The sequence below is a fragment of the Cavia porcellus genome, unplaced genomic scaffold (genome assembly GCF_034190915.1).
Source record: "Cavia porcellus strain 051 isolate PalLab524CR breed Dunkin Hartley unplaced genomic scaffold, mCavPor4.1 scaffold_7, whole genome shotgun sequence".
NCBI classification, from domain to species: domain Eukaryota; kingdom Metazoa; phylum Chordata; class Mammalia; order Rodentia; family Caviidae; genus Cavia; species Cavia porcellus.
Window position 1 is genome coordinate 22,563,331 of NW_026947490.1, and position 19,839 is coordinate 22,583,169.

The 19,839-nt window shown below is 44.6% G+C and overlaps 1 protein-coding gene across 2 annotated transcripts; it reads right to left on the minus strand.

Annotated features, from left to right (window-relative positions):
* Positions 1-463: 463 nt before the first annotated feature.
* On the minus strand, positions 464-19,346 carry Znf112 (zinc finger protein 112). Of its 2 annotated transcripts, XM_003464659.5 has the most exons (7): positions 19,184-19,346; positions 18,736-18,818; positions 12,987-13,122; positions 11,446-11,493; positions 8,853-8,979; positions 7,284-7,379; positions 464-3,836 (listed from the first exon to the last, which is right to left on the minus strand). In XM_003464659.5, exons 4-7 carry the CDS (start codon positions 11,458-11,460, stop codon positions 1,390-1,392), a joined length of 2,685 nt encoding a protein of 894 aa, XP_003464707.4. In that variant the 5' UTR covers positions 11,461-11,493; positions 12,987-13,122; positions 18,736-18,818; positions 19,184-19,346; the 3' UTR covers positions 464-1,389. The 2 variants fall into 2 exon arrangements, with proteins under 2 accessions (XP_003464707.4, XP_023418573.1); XM_023562805.2 differs by lacking the exon at positions 18,736-18,818.
* Between the last annotated feature and the right edge of the window lie 493 nt (positions 19,347-19,839).

A 19,839-nucleotide genomic window follows, 5' to 3' on the forward strand; every position in this document is an offset into this window, starting at 1 on the left:
CTACTAAATAACACATAAGCTCTCTTTTCTTGGCTATGAACCAACAAACAAAAAACCAGGTAAGCTTACCATCTCGTGAGCCAGCTGAAGATAAGTTCATACAGAGACAGAGAGAGAATTTTAGAAAACAGTATAAACCAGGAGTGCCAGGACACACACTCTGAGAGGCTAAGGCAAAACAATTAAAATTTGAGCCCCGGCAACTTAGCAAGACTCTGTCTCAAAAAACATACATACATACAAACAAAAAGAAGCTGGGGATGTAGTTCAGTGTGGCAGTACTATTCTAATCAAAATGTATCAAAAATTTTTAATTCACAATTTTTCCCTTTATGTGAATGGGAAAGTGTGGCAATAGAAACTTTAGTCCTTCAAATTTGTCATAAACGCTGCCTGAGAAGGTAAAGCCAACATAGAAATCAGATAAACGAAGTCTGAGGAAGTACAGACAGTGAAACACCAAGCAGTAGAACTTTGACATTTATTTAAAACTATTTGTTATTAGTAACACTTCTGACATTTTCCAAATGTTACAGTAAAACTGCCTTAAAACAGAGGGCAGAAGTAAAAATGTAACTATGTAAAATGCAGCATTCCGTTTTTTGAAAAGTTACCCAGAAACACTGTTAATCAGTTTGCATTGTCATTTAAAGTGCATACAAGTACACACACTCACAGAGGTAAACTTACATTGACTGTGTACTCACAGAAAGGGACCACATGTTAGAAACTCGGCTCACCTTCCTTAGGATGGGACAAATGACGGGAACCAGTACCAGCAGGGTTACAACCCAATTCATGTCACTTCCCATGCAATACCGCTCGCTGCCTACATTTCAAATAATCCTTGAAGTAATACTGAGAGCATCTGCATAATTCCTCTTCCAAACCCACTGAGGTTTTCGAAATTAGCTGAATAAAATTTTCAGTATTATACCTTTCCATACTTTAGTCAGTAAGTATTGAGTACTTATTGTAAGTTGCAAAATATTAATAGTTTTGTAGACTTAACAGTGAGCAAAATCTCATCGAGCTACATGCCATTGGACGTAAGTTTGGCATGTTCATCACTGTAATTCTGTTACATTCCTCAGCATACTCATACTTAGGAGCCCTAGCTCCTGTGCAGAAACTCGGGAAAGTTTTGACAAAATCTGTTATAGAACTCCTCTCATCAAAGGCCTCTGTGGTGTGGCCTCCTAACCATGAGACACTGAAGTTGGAAGACACGTTACATTTTCATTTAAAACAATTATTTTTCTACTAAAAGAACTTGGGTGTGCTCACTTCGGCAGCACACATACTACAAGTACTCCAGGGGCTGGAACTCTGCAGCTCCCTCCTGAGGACTTCAGAGCAAACCAGGACACCATTTTACAAGCCTTCATTTCAGTGTAGCTGCTCTGAGGAAGAATACACCTTGCTGTCCTCTTCCCTTGTATAGAACTTATCACCATTATGGACTCTTTGGTGAATCAGCAGACCCGAGCTCCAGCGGAAGCCCTTCCCACACGCATCACATTTATAAGGCTTCTCCCCAGTGTGCACTCTCTGATGGGCTTGGAGGTTTGACCTCTGACTGAAGCCCTTCCCACACACCTCACACTTGTAAGGTTTCTCCCCAGTGTGGACTCTGTGATGGGCCTGAAGACTTGAGTACCCACTGAAACCCTTCCCACACTGTTCACATTTATAGGGTCTCCCTTCTGCGTGAATCCTCTGATGGGCCTGAAGGCGTGAACTCTCACTAAAGCCCTTTGTACACAGCTCACATTTGTATGGTTTCTCTCCCGTGTGCACCCTCTGGTGCGCCTCCAGCCGTGAACTCTGACTAAAGCCCTTCCCACACATCTCGCATTTATACGGTTTCACTCTGGTGTGGACTCTCTGATGGCCTTGCAGATACGCTCTCTGACTGAAGCCTTTCCCGCACACCTCGCAGACGTACGGTCTCTCTCCAGAGTGGACGCTCTGGTGACTCTGAAGGTAGGATCTCTGACTGAAGCTCTTGCCACACTCGTTACACTGGTATGGCTTCTCGCCTGAGTGGACCCTCTGATGGGCCAGGAGAGTGGAGGCTTTACTGAAGCCTTTACCACATTCTGCACACTTGTAAGGTTTTTCTCCTGTGTGAACCCGCTGATGAATCTGAAGATTAAAGCTCCAGCTGAAGCCCTTCCCGCATTCCGCACATCTGAATGGTTTCTCTCCAGTGTGCACTCTCTGATGGCCTTGGAGGTGTGAGCTCCGACTGAAGCCCTTCCCACACTCCTCACACTTATATGGCTTCTCTCCGGTGTGTACTCGCTGATGGCCCTGAAGGTAGGAACTGCGACTGAAGCCTTTCCCACACTCCTCACACTTGTACGGTTTCTCCCCAGAGTGGACTCGCTGATGCGCTTGGAGGTACGAGTTCCGGCTGAATCCCTTGTCACACTCCTCACATTTATAAGGCTTTTCTCCTGTGTGGCTTCTCTGATGAACATTCAGAACCGACCTATGACTGAAGCTTTTGCCACAGACATTGCATTTGTGTGGTTTCTGTCCAGCATGGGCTTTCTGATGATTTTTAAGTTTCAAACTCCAGTCGAAGCCATTCCCACGCTCCTTATAAGGTTTTTCTCTAATGGGAATCTTCTGATGGTCTTGAATACATGAATTTTGACTGAAGCTGTTACTGTATACGTAACGTTTATGTGGTTGTTCCCTGGGGTGGGCTATCGGAAAGCCCTGAAAATGCGAGGCCAGGCTGAAGTCATTACCACACTCCTCAATATGATACGGACTCTCCCCCATGTGAAGTGGATGTTGGCCGTTAAGATATGAACTACTAATTAAACCCTTTCCATACTCCATAGTGGTGTACAGTTTCTCTTCAGTGTGGAAATTCTGATGCTGATCAACGCCAAGACATGAGTTCTGATTTAAAATGTTCCCATTCTCCTCGCATTCACAGGATCGCTCCCTAGTATGGACCCTAAAAATATTTCTAAGGTCTAAGCTGCGACTGAGGGCTTTCTCATAAACTTTGCACCTCCAGGATATTTCTCCAGTGTGGGCGAGTTCGTAATTGCTGAGAGAGGGGCGCTGATGGACCTTCCGGCCATATATACCACATGTACATGACTTCTCTGGGCATGATCTCTGCTGGGACTGCGGATGCAAGCCCTCACCACCCTCACCTCTCTGAACACTTGGACGGCTATGAAGAACTGACTTACAATTACAGCCCCTTCCATATGGACTGGATATGCAGGGCTTCCCTGCTAGGCACAGCTGCTGCTGAACCTCAGGGCCACGGTCATCACTGACGTCTTCTCCATACGCAGTACACGGGCAGGGCTTCTGCTCTGCCTGGATTTGGCTCTGATTGAGAAATGCTACGTCCAGGATATCTTCTCCACAGTCACTGCAACTGTAGCTTTTTTCATTTCTGGGTACTCCCAGATTATCACTGCGATGTGAAATCCAACTGACACTCTCACCCTTACCGAAATTATTTTTCATGGAGATCTGTGGGCATTTACACAGAGGATTATGGGCCTCAGGTAGATACATTTTCCTCCAAGAGTGCTGGGCTCTCACGCATGGAAACTCTTGACTTGTAACGTAATTAGAATCACCCACTACATAGTTCCCATCTTCAGAAATCTGCATTGGCATTCCCGCCCAGATCTGGCAGGGAGAATCACCTTGTTTTGACAACTGAAGATTCTTTCCCTGAAAGTTTTTCATGGAATCAGCTTGTTTCCAGGTCTGGCAGGAGGAAAGCTCTTTGGGGAAAAGGTAACTTAACTCCACTTCTTGAATATGCTCCTTATGTTGAATGTTGCTTCCTACAAAGAGAATTCAGACAAATGCACAAATAAATGCTTTATTCAGAGAGTTCAAAATTTTACACTTGGGTTGTAACATGAAACTTGAATGAATAAAAGAAAATTCATGCCACTACTTTTATGAATCCTAGAAAAATTCCTCATGTTTGGCTGCATAGTGGTATAAATAGGATGGACGAAATTCAGACTATACGTATGCATCAAGATCGGGGTTTTGTAACACAAAAGACAGCAAATGCAGGGGTCTCATGCAAAAAGCCTAGTAGAAGCGTAAGCATGTTATGGGTTTATCACGGGATGCTTACAGACCTAAAGGAGAAAACAGAAGGAATGTTCTCCAACTGGAAAGAATAACAGTGGTTGAAAGTGGACAAATGCTTTTTGCCCTGATAATAACTTTTTCTCCTTTCATGACAGTGTTTTTATTTGTAAGCCAGTTATGTGTTAAATGCTATGATTAAGAAGGTAAACACTTTAATCTATGTTAGACGAATTGATATACCCTGTCTTTAATGAGCTATTTATCTTCACGAAAATAATCTCTTCTAAGTCACTGTAAACCACAGCACTTTTAATTCCTTTGAAAAGAGGCAGCCAGGACGTTGGTGTTTCCTGATTACATCTGGTCAAGAACAGTGCGTGAAGGGCCCTGAGTGTTTCCAGGAACAGTAATGGTGTCTACCAAGGAGAACAGAGCATTCCTACAAGGACGAGACAGGAGGCAATGGGGGACGATAATTCCCCAGGTGCCTGTCATCAGCTGCTCTTATCCTGCCCTGTCAGTGCCACATGGTCACTAACCCTGGGTGACCAGGGTGACCAGCTGTGACCAGAAAAGAGCGGCACGTTTCTGTGTTCCAGTCTGGCTCAAAGGGTAGGACAAGGACAAGGACAGCCGTGGATGTCCCCAAGATTTAAGTTATAATTTGTGCTCCCTGACAAGTTTTGCCTGTGGCACATGCCTATAATCCCAGCCCTCTGGAAAGCTGAGGCAGGAGGACACACAGTGGCGACACGGAATTTTAAGAGAAGCTAGAATGAGAGAAACAGGTGAGGCATCCTGCTGAATGAAACGTTTGTATCAGCTAAGCAGCTGCTGCTGGGTTGGTCCTGGGCTGCGGTACCCAGTCACGGCCCACGAGGTATGAGAATCACTGGTCTGGAGGGTAAGAAAGGTCTAGGTCGCTAAACAATTACAAGGCTCAGATAGAAAGTTCAGATGTGTACATTTAGAAAAAGATTAAAGGTAGGTTTGTGATTCTTAGGCTGATGATCCAACATACAGGGAGCAGCTCTCCACTTGAGGCACACCCCTTCTCCCCCTTGAATGTGTGCAGCAGGAGAGTGCAACCTCCCCACCTCTCAGCCTGCAGCGTGCATCAGCCGAGAACTACACACTAGATCTGACTGAGAACAAAGGCCTGGCAATCGTCCACAATCTGTATTACTTATCTGACAGCTAACCCACAGGGAATAAAAATGCAGAGAGAGTGTTCCCTATTTTTGAATAAGGGGTAGAGAGAATGAAAGTGTCAATCTTCATGATTCTTGTTTCTCCCTGAACATTCCTTGTCTGACACAGGCAAAGGCAATCTAGGAAGGATGTGGATGTGGACTTTGGAAGGGATGGATGGGCTGCGGCTTGGAAAATTTTTCTCTGTCCTACAGGGGACCTGCCAAGACAGTGCCCGTGAGAATCTTCACTTCATCATTTCTCCACTGAAGTGAATCAAGTCCCCTCCTGGAGATTGCAGGGAAGCCAAGGCGGGCTACTTATTTTGGTTACAGCTCCAAAGTTAAAGCTCAGGAAAGTTTGGTTTACTCTTTGAATTTCTGATAGGACATTTGAATTGGGGTTTCTACTGCTGTATCGCCTGTTATTAGTTAAGAAATGAAATGAAATAAGCCGATGCTCACCAAGTGGGAAATAAAGGATGCATGTCATATCCACAGACTGATATTATGCAGCCGTGACACACACAAAATAATTACAATTTTAATTAATTTAATTGAATTTGGTCTTTTTGAGACAGAGGTTCACTATGCAGTTCAGGCTGGCCTTGAACTCACTTTGTAGCCCAGGCTGGCCTTGAACTCGCAGCAATCTCCTGCCTCAGCCTCCTGAGTGCTGGGATTACAAACATGTGCCACCATACCCAGCCTTAATTACAATTTTAGACTGAGAAGGATTTCCCCAAAGTATGAGAAAGAGAAAAACAGTGCATTAAAAATAAAAATGTACATATAGTCAAAATTTCTCATTAATATAAGGTATAGAAATGGTAGCAATATATGTAAGAGAATTAAACGTTTTAACAGGTGACACTATGTTGGTACTGATGGTATCAGGAAAGGAGACTGGTATACTATCACCTTAGCCTGGGTTGTTTTTTTTTAAATAGCTCTTGACCTAGTATTAGTTTTTCTATTTTTTTGTTTATCTTTTGAAATGGGGTCACACCATGTTGCCCAGGCTGGTTCTGAAGTTCTGGGTTCAAAGAGTCCTGCCTGCACTTCCCAAGTATCTGGGACTACAGGAGTGTGCTTCTGCATCTGGCTAGTTTTTACATTTTTTAAATGGTAGAACATAAACAAAAGGCACGTGACCAAAACCATACACGGCTGGCAAAGCTTCAAATAAGCTGGACCTTCAGAGAAAAAGCTTGTGGACCCCTGCTCTCAAAAAGTACCACATCATGATTGACAAAGAAAATTAACTGAGGCAGAAATGAAAATTGCAGAAGTGGAATTCATCCATTTTGAATTTCTTTTTCCTACCCAGGAGCTATACAATTGTAACCGTAGCTTTTGATGTGAGAGTCTAGAGGACTCAGGAAACACTACCAAATGGTTTGGACCCAAGAAAATGTACAACCTGAAATTTCTACTTCAAGACTGAAGCTCAGTCACGAGACTGTTTAGGACAGAAGCAAGAATGGGAAGACGAGACGCTGGGTATATGGATTCAGCTGCCTCACTGGCATAGCAAAGGTCAGTTAGATGTTGGAACTGATCATTTTTGGTGCCTACTTTATTTGACCGGCCCTGCATGTCTCTAAGGTACAACGGTCACCTAGGTATGCATACGCAAGGATGCTGAACACTCAGGAGAGGCGTTCACCAGACAGCAGTCAGCTTTCTGGAGGGGCCTTCCATTACGCCCTTTGTTCTGAGCCTCTCAGCTGTCTGAAGGTAGGCTGAACACAGCAAAGCCAGGCCTCGATTAACCGATTCATTTGGTTGAGGCAGAGACAAAAGCAAGCCATGAACCTGACGCAGAACAGAGCTGTCAGGTCTGACAGGCAGCACAGCGTGGTGCGGGAGGCACAGACACAAGAGGCAGAGCCAAGCACAGCTGGAAGCGGGGAAGGCTCGGGGCGGGGGAGACACGGCGGGGCGTCGTGTCTTTAAGCTCTGCCTGCTTTGTTCCTACCGCACAGCTCTCACCTGCATGATCACCTCCTTCGGTTTCTGTCTCCACCATCAAAAGCTCCTCTTCTCTCTCCAGCTGGGCTATCAGGTCTGGTATGAAGGGCTGATGTGCTGTTAAAAGAAAGTAAGAAAAGCAAAATAATTAAGCCTGATGAGTTTGTCAAAACACAGCTTTGTTGATAGTGTCTGATTCCCTCATTTTGCATTTTTATTTTCAAGGTGTAAGCCTACTTTATTCTACATGGTTAGTCAAAAAAGTAGTGTTATGTTTTGAATTTGTGTCAGTCTCATGGGCAAAAACTGATACGACAATATAATTGTAATATTTCTCTTATTTTGGACTAGACTGAATATTCACTTGTATAAAGATTTATATGGATATTTGTGTTCAGGTACATAAAAATATATGTGCATGTGTAACTATACACACATACATGTGCACAAATACACACTTCTGAGTTCTAGCCCCTGAATCCAAGAATGACCGTAGTTTCCAGGTCTTGTTGTTAAACACCATTTCCCAATAAAAGGCATGCAGGATTCCAGAGTGGGGCAGAGAAAAAGGTGAGGGTAGGCCATTGTGCTTTAGGGACTGCTCGAAACACTGTTAGGGTATGTTACACAGGAACAGAAGGCCCCTTCAAAGAGACAAATGGAAACAACTTTTCCGTTAAATAATGAACTTCCCAAAGAGGATGCACGGAAGCTTCAGATTTGGACCATTCTTAGCTGTGCCCCATGGGTTTCCTTCCTTGGTGGAGTTCAGTCTATCTCTTTCCTAACACACCATGCTTGTGAAGGTAATGCCCTCTGGTGAATTCTGAGTCCCTCTAGTGAATTTTCAGGTCTAGTGGTTTGGGGGCTCTCCAAACTTGTAGTTGATGTTGGAAGTGAGGGTTCTCTTGGGGACTACCAAACTCTGCATATACCCTGAAGTCTTACACAAAAGGGCCATGGTGTATGCAAATGATCCTCAAAGGTTCAGAAAAAGAACATTATGAATACACACACACACACACACACACACATATATATATTTATATGCTTTTGATTATACATATATGGAGAGAAAAAGCAAAGGGCACAATGATACTTTGAGTGAATTCAGATAAAGGCAGGTATTTTTGAAGTTATTTACGAACACCCTGTTGGGCTAGGGATTTTGCTCAGCAGCGAAAGCACCTGCCTGGCAAGTGCAAGGGTGTGAGTTCTATTCCTGGTACCCATCCCAAAACACAAATACACCGTTAAAGAAAAAACAGTACTTCCCAGAAATCAAATTAATAAATAGTTATTGGTGCCCCAATAAACCACAACAACAACAAAAACAAATTGGAGCAACTGAGCTGATCTCACGACAAATCAATGGAGCAGGATCCTAATCTGTCCATTTACCCCTCAAAAGAGAGATTTTGGCCTGGAGAGGACAGCCAGAGACCTCGTGTCTATGCCGCACGGGGACTCCAGGCCCTTCAGGGACCCAAGTTCAATGGATGATTTCAAGAGGCCCAAAATTTCAAAACCTGAGCCCACAGACACCCTGAGCCCACAGAGCAGCCAGGGGTTACCCTTCGAGGGCCTCACCCACGGCGAGCAGGTTCCTGAAGTTCTCCAGCATCACGTCCCGGTACAGCTTCCTCTGGGCAGAGTCCAGCAGCCCCAGCTCCTCCTCGCTGAAGACCACGGCCACGTCCCTGAAGGTCACCGCCTCCTACAGCATCAAACACACATCGACTGTTTATGAACAGGGTGAGGGCTGAGAACGCCTAAAGCAGGAAGTTACTCTGGATTCTCAGGGACTCCAAGCAAATGGAAGTGGGTGCCCTGGTTTGCCTTCCATGCTGTTGGTTGCAGCCACCAAAGGGGCTGCAGGAAACGAAATCCTCGCGTTTGCTGCTCTTTGCTGATGCCACTCCAAACGGTCCATCCCCGGAACTCTCTGCATCCTGGGCTGCTGCTATTTCACACAGTCTTAAAGACGTGCCCATCGTGTTTGCCCTCTTTCACATGCACACAGCACTTACTTCATCCACAATCTACTCTCCTTCCTTTGGGCCGCATCTGGGGCCTCACTGCCTGTGTTCACATCCAGAAGTGCTGCCCTGTGCTGGCAGATCCTAGGGTCATGGACGAGCGTCTCCTTCACTCATTTTTATGCTGATACCTATGCCACAGAGTCCCAGGAGCACTCAGGAACAGTACCCGTCACATAGTAACTACCCAGTAAGTGTCAGCACCAGTATTAACCTCATTATCGTTATTTTCACCCCTCTTTAGGGCTGCATAGTAATCCATGGAACTGATGACCCACATTACAGTGAATTGATTCAATTAATACATACTTAGTTTTAGATGACCTGCTATAAAAAATGGTGCAAAAACCATCCTTTTATATAGTTCTTAGTCCCTGAAACTGTTGATTATCTCTTCAAATTAAATGCCAGAAAGTAGAAATAATCAGGCTGAAGAATAGTGACTTTTAACATTTTGAAATTACAACGGCAGCTCTAAAAACCTTTCCCCAAGAAAAGGTTTTTCAAACTAAGTCTTTCTCCAAGAAAATATTAATCTTATGCTGATCCAATACTACATATAAATACTGTACTTAACCAAACGAACAAAACCTTTTGACAATCTCAGAAGTAAATCTGGAAAGTAACAATTTTTTAAAAAATTCTCATAACGTTGAATAGTAATAAAGATGACTCTTCATACATTTGCCATTTATCTGTATTTCTCACTTTATAATAATATTCATTTAGGGGCACAAAGTCTTTATTTCCAGGTACACTAGAAATATTTGTTCTTCTGTGTTGCTGTCTGTCTTATAACTTTTTTTGGCAAGGAAATTAAACATTTTTACGTGGAGCCCTGCCCATCCTGCGATCGTCCCAGCTGTAGCTCTGAGCATCCCACTCTCAGCTCGGAGTGAACTCTGCTCTGGCTGCCTCTGCAGCTTTGTGACCCTCTCCCCACGGGGCTGCCTGACTCTGCTGACCAGGAGTCAGAGGCCCTGGAGCTGGCTGGACCCTCATCTTAGAGAGCCCGAACCTCTTGTCTTCATGAGAACAGTGTAGTAAACGGACAGACAGAAGTTCCTGTCAGTGCCACAGTATGACTTGAGAAATGTTAGATCAATCACCTGTGTTAATTAACAAATTCATAAGTAATGAAGTACACAGACACACACAGCACACACAGAAAGCTTCCGGTACTGAGATGAAATTATCTAACTTGTATGAAAAATATTTTTTTCTTTTAAGTTTAGCTTTGGTACACAAAACTGTACTTTAGGTGTTGGTTTTAAAAAGCTCTAAAGGCATGACTTAGGGAGGAAAAAGGACTTTTTTAAAAGACTCTAGAACATTAAAGAAAAAAAAAATAGAATTCTCTCAGAAAAGCTTTTTTTTTTTTTTTTTTTTTTTTTTGTCTTTTTCCTTTTATCAGTACCGGGGATCGAACTCATGACGGCCTGCTTGCAAGGCAGGCGCTTATGCCGCTGAGCTAAATCCCCAGCCCCAGAATTCTCTCAGAAAAGCTTTTTAAGTAAAGATTATATGTAAGAAAACTATATTCCAATGCAAAACTAAGAATCCTCAGGAATGCAAAAGCTTGTGAGTGGGAAATAATTTAAAAAGGTAATGGGGGTAAAAACAGTTCACTGAAACAATATTAGATAATAAAAATACTATTTGAAGTAAAAGAATCAAATTTTAAATTACACCTATTATTGCAAATATATTTATGAAAGTGTATTTTAAAATAACTATGAAAAAACCCAAGTGATGTAAACAAAATAACGTGTGAGATTTTACAATTTCTATTCTCTACTATTATTCGCGAAATAAAAAGTCAAAAACTATTAAGAAGCCAGGCATGGTAAGCACAGCTGTTAATCTCTGCAATGGGAGGCTGAGGCAGGAGGATCACCTTGCTTTCAAGGCCAGCCTGGGTTACACAGTGAGTTCAAGGCCAGCCAGAACTATTCAGCCTGACCCTGTCTCGAAAAACAAAACACCAAAGAAAAAAATTAAAAGGACAAAAACAAAAGCTAACAACATGACAGTAAATAATATCAAAAGAATGTTGCCATTCATAATTTTGGCTAGGAATGGGGAAGAGGTTGTCTGCCTGCTGAGAAATAAGATATAAATGGCAGAAATGAAAATCAACTCACCTGGAACTCGGTCATTTTTTCCTCCTTTTCCTAGGGAAGGTCAGAGCCCTGAGAAGGCAGAACAGGGTAACAGGAAAGAAGCCATGAGCAAAAGGGAAATGTACCCTTGTGCACTTCAGGGGAAAGGTGTCTGTTCCCTCCCCTCAGATGGCCACACGCATCTGCTATGCGGTGGGCAGCGTGGCCTGGATTCCAGCCCCCACTCAGCCCTCACAGCTGTGCCAGCTCCCAAGGTGTTCCCCCACGCCAGGAACCCCGGGGAAGACGCAGCAGGGAATGTGTGCATTCAAAGTGGACTCCAGGTGCCAAACACCTGTGTTCAGAACCCGCAGCTGCTATGTACTTGCTGAGTAGCCAGGTAAGTTCATCATCCCTCCAGTGATTCAACCCTGCCGTCTGAAAGCTGGGATCACTGTAGTGCCAATGTTACAGGATTCTCATTAGGGCGGTATGTGAGAAGGGCGGAAAGCTATGTAAAACACCAAGGTTCTCTATTTCCTGGTGCTGCAGAGTAGGTACTATTCTGCACCATAAGACTGCGCTTGCAAAAGTATTTTGTAAGACATCTGGATGCAGCGATTCTTGTTCTGTCCAGGGAAAGTCACCCTTTACTCAAATGGTTGGTTAATAATCTTCCTGCAGCCACAGGAAACTCATAGCTACAACAAATATATCCCCACACCAACACAATATTTTTTCTGCAATTCTGGGGATGTAACCAGGTTCTTGAGCATGGCAGGGCAAGGGCTCTGCCACTGAGTTACACTCCAGGCAGCTATTACTGTATATGTCTGGTGTTAAAAGATGAAACCTTCTGCCTCACTTAGACCAGACCACACTGGGATAAGAACACTGACTCATGTAATAAAAGCCCTTTTCGGTCCTTGTCCCAGCCTGGGAAGTTTATATTTGTAATTCCGTGGAAAAGTTCTTGGAATCTCAAGCGAGTTAATTCTAGTCTACCATTACCAGTGAGGCCAGGGGGGGTCCTAAGTCCAGCTAGGGTGATGGTTAACGGCAACAAAGGCCTCGACCCGGGGCAAATCCAGGTTTTATGAGCTCATGCAGAGGGCAGTGGCTTCAGGATGACGCTGTGAGCTGGGCTGGGCAGGAGGCCTGAAATCACCTCTGCCATGTGCAGAGAAGGAGATGCAAAAAAGTAATCTGCGTAACACAGTTCAAGGTGGTGCCTAATGGGATGGTGCTTCCATTCTGCTGTGTAATGTTCTATGTCTGGGACATCATAGCCTCTCATCCCGAGATCAGATCCCAGCTAGGAGTGTGGAGCACGGCTCTCCCTCCCGCCCAGCTCACACATGCTTCTTGGGAGCTGTGGGCAGGGCAACAGTGACCTGTCACCACTTTTCATTGCTTAAAGCCAATGGAGGGGACAAGGACAAGACTTTGCCAGCTGTGCACGTGTCAATACACAGAAATAGGGCCAGGTTTAGCCAAGGTGGAGACAAAGGCTCTTTTTTTAAGGAGAGCCGCCCGGTGGTCCTCCATGCCCAGGGGCTGTTTACAGGGTTAAGTGTGCTCACCTGTGAAAAGCTGCTCAGCGCTGACCCTTGCAAGGATCTGGAGTCCACAAGTTTAATTCTGTGAGTTCTGCCTCAAAGTCTGTTATGTTATGAACGTTCTGGGATGAGTTCAAGGCCATTGATGGAAGAGAAAGAACTAAAAGGAAAAGAAAAAAAAAAAAGCTAATCATGAACTGAGGATCGGGCCGAGCCTCTGAGCACCACCTTGGAGAGAGGTCTGCTCTTGCCTCTGCTCCAGGGTTCCTGCCCACAGGTGATGCTTTGCAGAATAAACAGAATGTGTGTGCAACGTGGCCGCACAGTTGCAGAGAAAGAATGGCATTTTCTTTCACATATCACATCTTCCAAACACCTTCTAAAAAGGATGCGGATCCTGGATAAATGCAAGTAGAGTGTGCATGAGGGAGAGGAAAGGAGGGCTCTGCGGGAGACCTGAGACCTGATCCGGCTGGGTTAGAGCTCAAAGGTGGAGCTCTGAGAGAGGGACTCCTCAGTGTGCTTGAACAGATGAGAGTCCCTGAGGCAGAAGAGGGAGCCAAGAAAGTGTGGGAAGCCAAAAGCAAAGCGTGTGCTTTAGAGGAAGTGCCCCGTTTAACCTTCACAATGCCTGGGGAGGTGGGATAGCTGTAATTTCCATCAGCAATGACACTACTGAGACATCAAGATTTTAAGTTATTTGCTCATAATTTTCCATTTAGCCAGCACAACAGCCAAGGATAATCAGCCCAGACACTGCTCTCATTTCTAGGACCAGGGCTTTCAATCTGTTAGGTCACGGGCATCACCTGGGAGCTTTTAAAAATAGCATCATTGCCCAGAGTCAGTGGTGGATCTATAAATCAGGACCTAGCAAAGCTTTTTTATGAACTCCCCACAGGTGACCGGAGTTTGCAGAGACAGTTGCAAACCACAGACTATGAGATGAACAGAGGCAGTTTGCAAACTGAGCCTTTAAGAAACTGTCAGGCAGGGCTGGAGATTTAGCTCAGCGGCATAAGCACCTGCTTTGCAAGCAGGCAGTCGTGAGTTCGATCCCTGGTACCGATAAAAAGGAAAAAAAACAACAAAAAAAGAAACTGTCAGGAAATCACAGCCAGGAACAGAGCAAGGTCGGGGACCCGGCTCTCGGTTGCTCTGGTAAGATGCTCCTGACGCTGCTGCTAGGAGGAAAGACTGCAGGCAACTTGTGCTGTGGGTGCCTCTCAAGTGCACACTCAGCACGCAGAAGGCTTCCGGTCAAGATCCACCTCACCAGCTTTTCCAAGCAGGGGCTCCCTAACCACACAGGGACTCAAAATTAGGACAGGCTGGCGGTGTTCAGCCCCACAACCCACAGAGAAGAAAAACTCCCTGAGCAGAGCCGCTGACCTCAGCTGCCGAGACACAGAGGTAACAGGAGGCGTAGCTTGCCCAAAGCGACAAACAAGCAACGATGCCATGCGGCCACACCTACAAGACACGGACGGATGTCAACGAGACTCCCGACTCCCCAGACTCAGACTAAAATTTCCCACTCCTCCCCGCCAGTCTCCTCTCCCATCTAAACACCCTGTAAAACCTTCCCACGCCCGTTCCTTGGGGCCGATGGCTTTATCACCCTGCCCGCCTGCAGGGGTGCAGGGGATGGATAAACTTCGCTTACTGCTTCAGCTTCACCTGACTTGGTGGCCTCCGCGATGCCTCAGTTTACTCTTAACAGAGCGTGTTACTTGCCAAGCATATGTGGGGCCTTGGATTCCTTCCCTAGTACTTCAAACCACAAAATAATTAAAAATAAAAAGCAGGCTGGATGTGATGGCACACTGTAATCCTAGCACTCGGGAGGCTGAGGCAGGAGGATCCGTTGTGAGTTCAAGACCTGCCTGGGCTACAGAGTGAACTCAGCCTGACCTGCATAGTGAGACCCTGTCTCAAAAAGACAAGACTAAATTAAAAAAAAAAAAAAAAGCAATTCTGGTTTCATATGCTTCCAAGCAGTGGTCAAGCTACATAATATCCTTGATCCATTACCTATTAGATACAGTTAATATCTGATTATGTTCCTTCTTGGCTAAATCACATGCATGGCTGCCTCTGATTAAAGCAGCTGAGCTCTGTAACCCTGATGGGACCCCATGTGCTTCTCTGTTCCGTAGCTAAGCATAATACACACACAGGACCCAGGAAGGGTTACCTCCATTGTATTAAAGAGATGCTAACTGATCGGCATGTCAAGGACAACATGCACTGCTGTACCGCATGTTTAAGTTTTTTATTGTCAGCACATGTTCATCAGAAAACGGAAAAGCAGGGTTTGTCATGCTTGAGGCACAACAGTGATGACAGTTATTGAATTAGCAAAGCCTTTTGCTTATTACAAAGTGACAACCCACCACACATTGAATACAATGCATGTCTACATTGTTGGCACTCTTTACAAATAACTCAGAATAAAGCAATATTCTGGAAAGTTAAAATACTTCAAATAAAATGTTTTATCACGGCAGAATTTTTTTTCCACAAAAACCAATCATGAAAATGAAGTTGCAACCAAAGCAAGGTCCAGATATTCAGATATTCAGCTTCTATTTCTTACCCAAACATGGACACTAATTTACCAGTGATGAGCTGATTAGCTCATGTTTGATTGTAGCAGGCGAGGAAATGTGTCCAGAAGAAAATAATTTTGTTTAAAATTATGGGGCCTTGAGAAAGAACGGTTACTCTCAGAGTGATGACAATGTAAACAGCACCACAGTCTTTCAACTAGAAGAGAAAAGATTTCGCTAGATTGTATTTGGCCCTGGAGGACTCCACAGATGTTACTGATGCCAACTCAGTTGTTATTTATTCAAGGAATCAATGCCAAGTTTGAAAGGACTGAATAAGGAGGCTCCAGGAGCAGGCTGTAAGAACTGCAGATAAAATATTTCCAAAGGAGATGAAAAAAATACTAATTCAGTATAAACCTAAACAGCATAAGCAAACTCAATCTGCTAACATGCATTAAAACTGATAATGGTAAAAATATGTTAAAGCAGAAAAAGGTCAAATGGACAGAGCGATAGAGCCTGTGAGGAAACATGTCTAAAGCCCGTGGCTGTTCACTGTGTTACGCGTCAGCAGTGATCTCACTGACGATTATTTTAGTCATGTGTAACTGGCCCCCTAGTGTCTGTCAACACTGAGCTCCATTCAGTCCCGTGGACTCAGCCATCGAAAGTTTCATGAATTTTGTCACAAATAGAAGAATCGTCACTTGCCTATCACACAAGTATCCAACAGCCTGAGAAAAGTTTACTGTGATTTCCACCACTCAGGGCTGGGACCGAAATGCTTCACAGTAGTAAGTCTTTGTGATCACTGTTACTGGACATTGGATGGCTTCAGGAATTAGCTTTAGCTACAGACTCTATAATGTGTCTCAGAGAATTCACCCTAAACATGGAAGGCAAAACAACACTGACTTGTGAAGATTTCACTGTAGTAAAGTCATCCATATATCTAGGGGTGGGAACAGGAAGGGAATGGGAGGGAAAGGAAGGTCAGGGTTATTTTTATAAATTTCCATAGTAAAAAAATTTTTTTGTATAGTAATAAAGCACTAGGGAAAAATAAAACCTATCCTGTAAAACTTTGATAAAAATCCAAAACTAAGTCTACCAAATAGGAACATGGAAATACTAATATTGTTATCACTAGTACATCTTGTGTTCATGAGTAAGAACATTTTTCCTTATATTTTATATATTTTCTCGATCTCTACAATGTATAATTATTTCTATAATCAAAATGTGAACCATAAACATTTCAAACACAATTAAATTGAAGACGACTAAAAACACTTACCAAAAAGTCAAAGCTCGTTAACATAGCTTTTGTGACTCTACAAAAACCCACTCTGTCAGCCTGATACAGAACATGCTTATGACGAGGCAGATGGCCTGAACCACCAGTGGTATATGCATGACTGTCCCACAGATGATTGCTTACTTCTTACAAAGCTAGCGGCAGAGGCCACCAGATGGGACAGTCATGTATGTATCATGGGAGGTGCAAGATGGCAGAGACGTTAAAAAGTAAAGCAACATAGTAAAAAATAAAATTAAATTTAAAAAAATAAAATAAAGCAACATAGTGTAGAAGCTATTTTAATGCAAAGAAAATTTTAAAAACATATTTCTAATACTAAGCATATTGCTAACACTGCTCAAAAATGTGGCCGACTGTTAGGAAGCTTAAAACTACAAGATGAGCATAACTCAGCCAGAAAGAAATGTTTCTCTTGATTCCCAGTCCCAGAGTTATCACTGCAAGGACATCTCTGCCTGGTCTCAAACAATGATGGATTCTTTCTCTGTGCTGTACCACAGTAACTTCATTTAGTTGCTGTTTCTGTAAGAGTGAATTTTGCCTAGCAATTAATGACAAAGACATGTGTAACCAATCATATTATCTGCCTTTTATACTTCCTTTTAGAAGATTGGTGTTATGCTTGATACATTGTATCAACTTGAGAAGTTTAGAAGTTTAACTGAGAGACTCAGCAGGGAGCCAGGGTTCTCACTTTGTAAGTATCCTCATCTTGTGCAAGGAGGCAAGAGGCTTGCTCTTCTTTTGCTCTGGCTGCTTTTGCTGGCTGCTTCCTTGAAATGTTGTCCCAATGCCATGCCACCCTGCCTTGGAGCCAGCTGATTGTGGACTGAAACCTCCAAACACTATAAGCTAAATAAACCTTTCCTTCCTTCATTTTGGGTGTCAGGTATTTTGTCCCAACAACAAGAGAAAAGTAACCAAAACAATTGGAAAACTCCAATCATGGGTGATGATTTGGAACTGAGATTCCCGTCAGCCCGCTAGTGTAATAAAGCTGCCTTCTAGAGTCCCTCTGGTGCTGTGTCTCCATTTGGTCTGGTCCTGAACCAGGCATAGTGGCCCATGCCTGTAATCCCATTTCTCAAGAGGCTGAAGCAGGAGGGTCATGAGTTCCAGGTTAGCCTGCACTACATAAAAAGGCTCCGTTTCAAAAGAACAAAAACAAAACAAACAATACACACATCAAACAAACAAAACAACAACAAAGGCAATGGAGTAAACTACCTAAATTCCCTAGCTACCTAACTGTGAAAACCAGGACAAACAACCCATAGGTTTCTTCACTGGATGAATGAGCCAACAGTCCCCTCAACTGTAGAATTCTTGTGACAGTTAATGATGTTAAGTCATACAATTCTCTTACAATAATATTTAGCACTAAATGTTTTATACTGTATGATTCATGCCTCAGCACTATCCCATCCCTTCCGGGACTTATTTAACAAACACCACAGCGGTGTTGTAGCAGATTTAGCCAAGAAGTAAAGAAAATACCTCCCGCATCATCGGAGATAGGTAGGGGGAGGGAAGGACGGTAAATTCCACCCTCAGAAAAGACTGCTGCCTGGAGCCCAGGCGAGAAATCAGAACCTCGTCAGAACTTCCCATCGATTACAGTGGAGATCCCAGGTAACAGCCCGGAGGGACCCTCTCTATGAAAAAGAATAAAGTCAGTCGTATACGGGATCCCGGTACAGCCCCACTTCCTTCAGAGGCCAGGGACGCTGCACCTGGAGCTCTGACTCCATCCTAAGTACACTGAAGCTTCCGGGGGAACTGGGTGCTTCTCAAAAACTCACGGAGTACTAGTAACAAGCAACCTGCCATATCTTCTACCACGCGCTTGACTCTGTTCTTAGAATCGTTCTTAGGGGCCAAGCGTAGCGGTGCACACCTGTAATCTCTGCACGATGGGAGGCTGAGGCAGGAGAATCACGTTCGAGTCCAGCCTGGGCAACGCAGAGACTCAGCGAAAACCTGTCACGTAAAGAGGCTATGGTTGGGAATAGCTCAGTGCAAAGGTTCTGGGTTCAACCCTTGGTACAGTAAGCCGGTAGGCACTAGGACCATTTTAAAGAAGAGCAAAAGTCGAGCCATATACTACTGAAAAGTGCAGGGCTGGCTCTGGCCCGTGGGAGGCGGGGTACAGAGCTCAAGCCGGGGATGCGCTGCCAGCTGCAGCATGCCGTGCAAGTCCATTCAAAGGGACCACAAAACCCGCCTTTCCCCGCAGAGGTAATTCGCTTCCCCCGGGTCGCCTGCCTGGTTGCCACAGGCCAGGAGCGAAAGCAGGAAAGATCCGCGCAGACGCCGGGAGCAAATGCGCCGAGGGCAGAGCTCACCTTCCTGCGAGATGTGCAGGCCGCGGCCTCCCACACCTGGGACGGAAGTGGCTACGCTGCCGAGCCCGCCTGGTCTACGCTTCCCAGATTCCCGACGGGAGCCGGGAGGCAGCTCGGCCTCCTGCAGCAGAAATTATCCGGCTACCTTGGGGTCCCCAAACTACATTTCCCAGAACTCCCCGCTCCCAGAGCGGAAGTGACGTCTACAGGAGCTCCGCGGAGTGTTTCCCAAGGGGCCGGTTAGGAGTAGATTCTCGAGCTCTGCTTTCTTGCAGCCAGAATCCCAAACACAGGGAATGTTGACGTCCTGTAGTCCTCTGTTTTCTCCCGCAGATAGCGCATGAAAGGTGCTTTTCCTAGAGTGTGTCCGTGACCGTGCGGGTCTTCTGGACTACACTTCCCGGAATCTCCGGCTGGGACAGCCCTTCCAGCGAGGCTGGATAGTTTTTGGATAAGCACTATAGCCTTGGATAGCCAATCTGAATTAATTCTACACTGCTCATCGACCTCGGTTGTTTTTACTGCAAGCCGCCCCCCTTTTTTTCCTCGAAAATTATCTTTCAAACGTGCCAAATACCCAAATAAACTTAAATAAAGCAAACTACTTACCTATTGCAAGAAAATGCCCTGTAGAAGACAAGTGGGAGCAAATAATG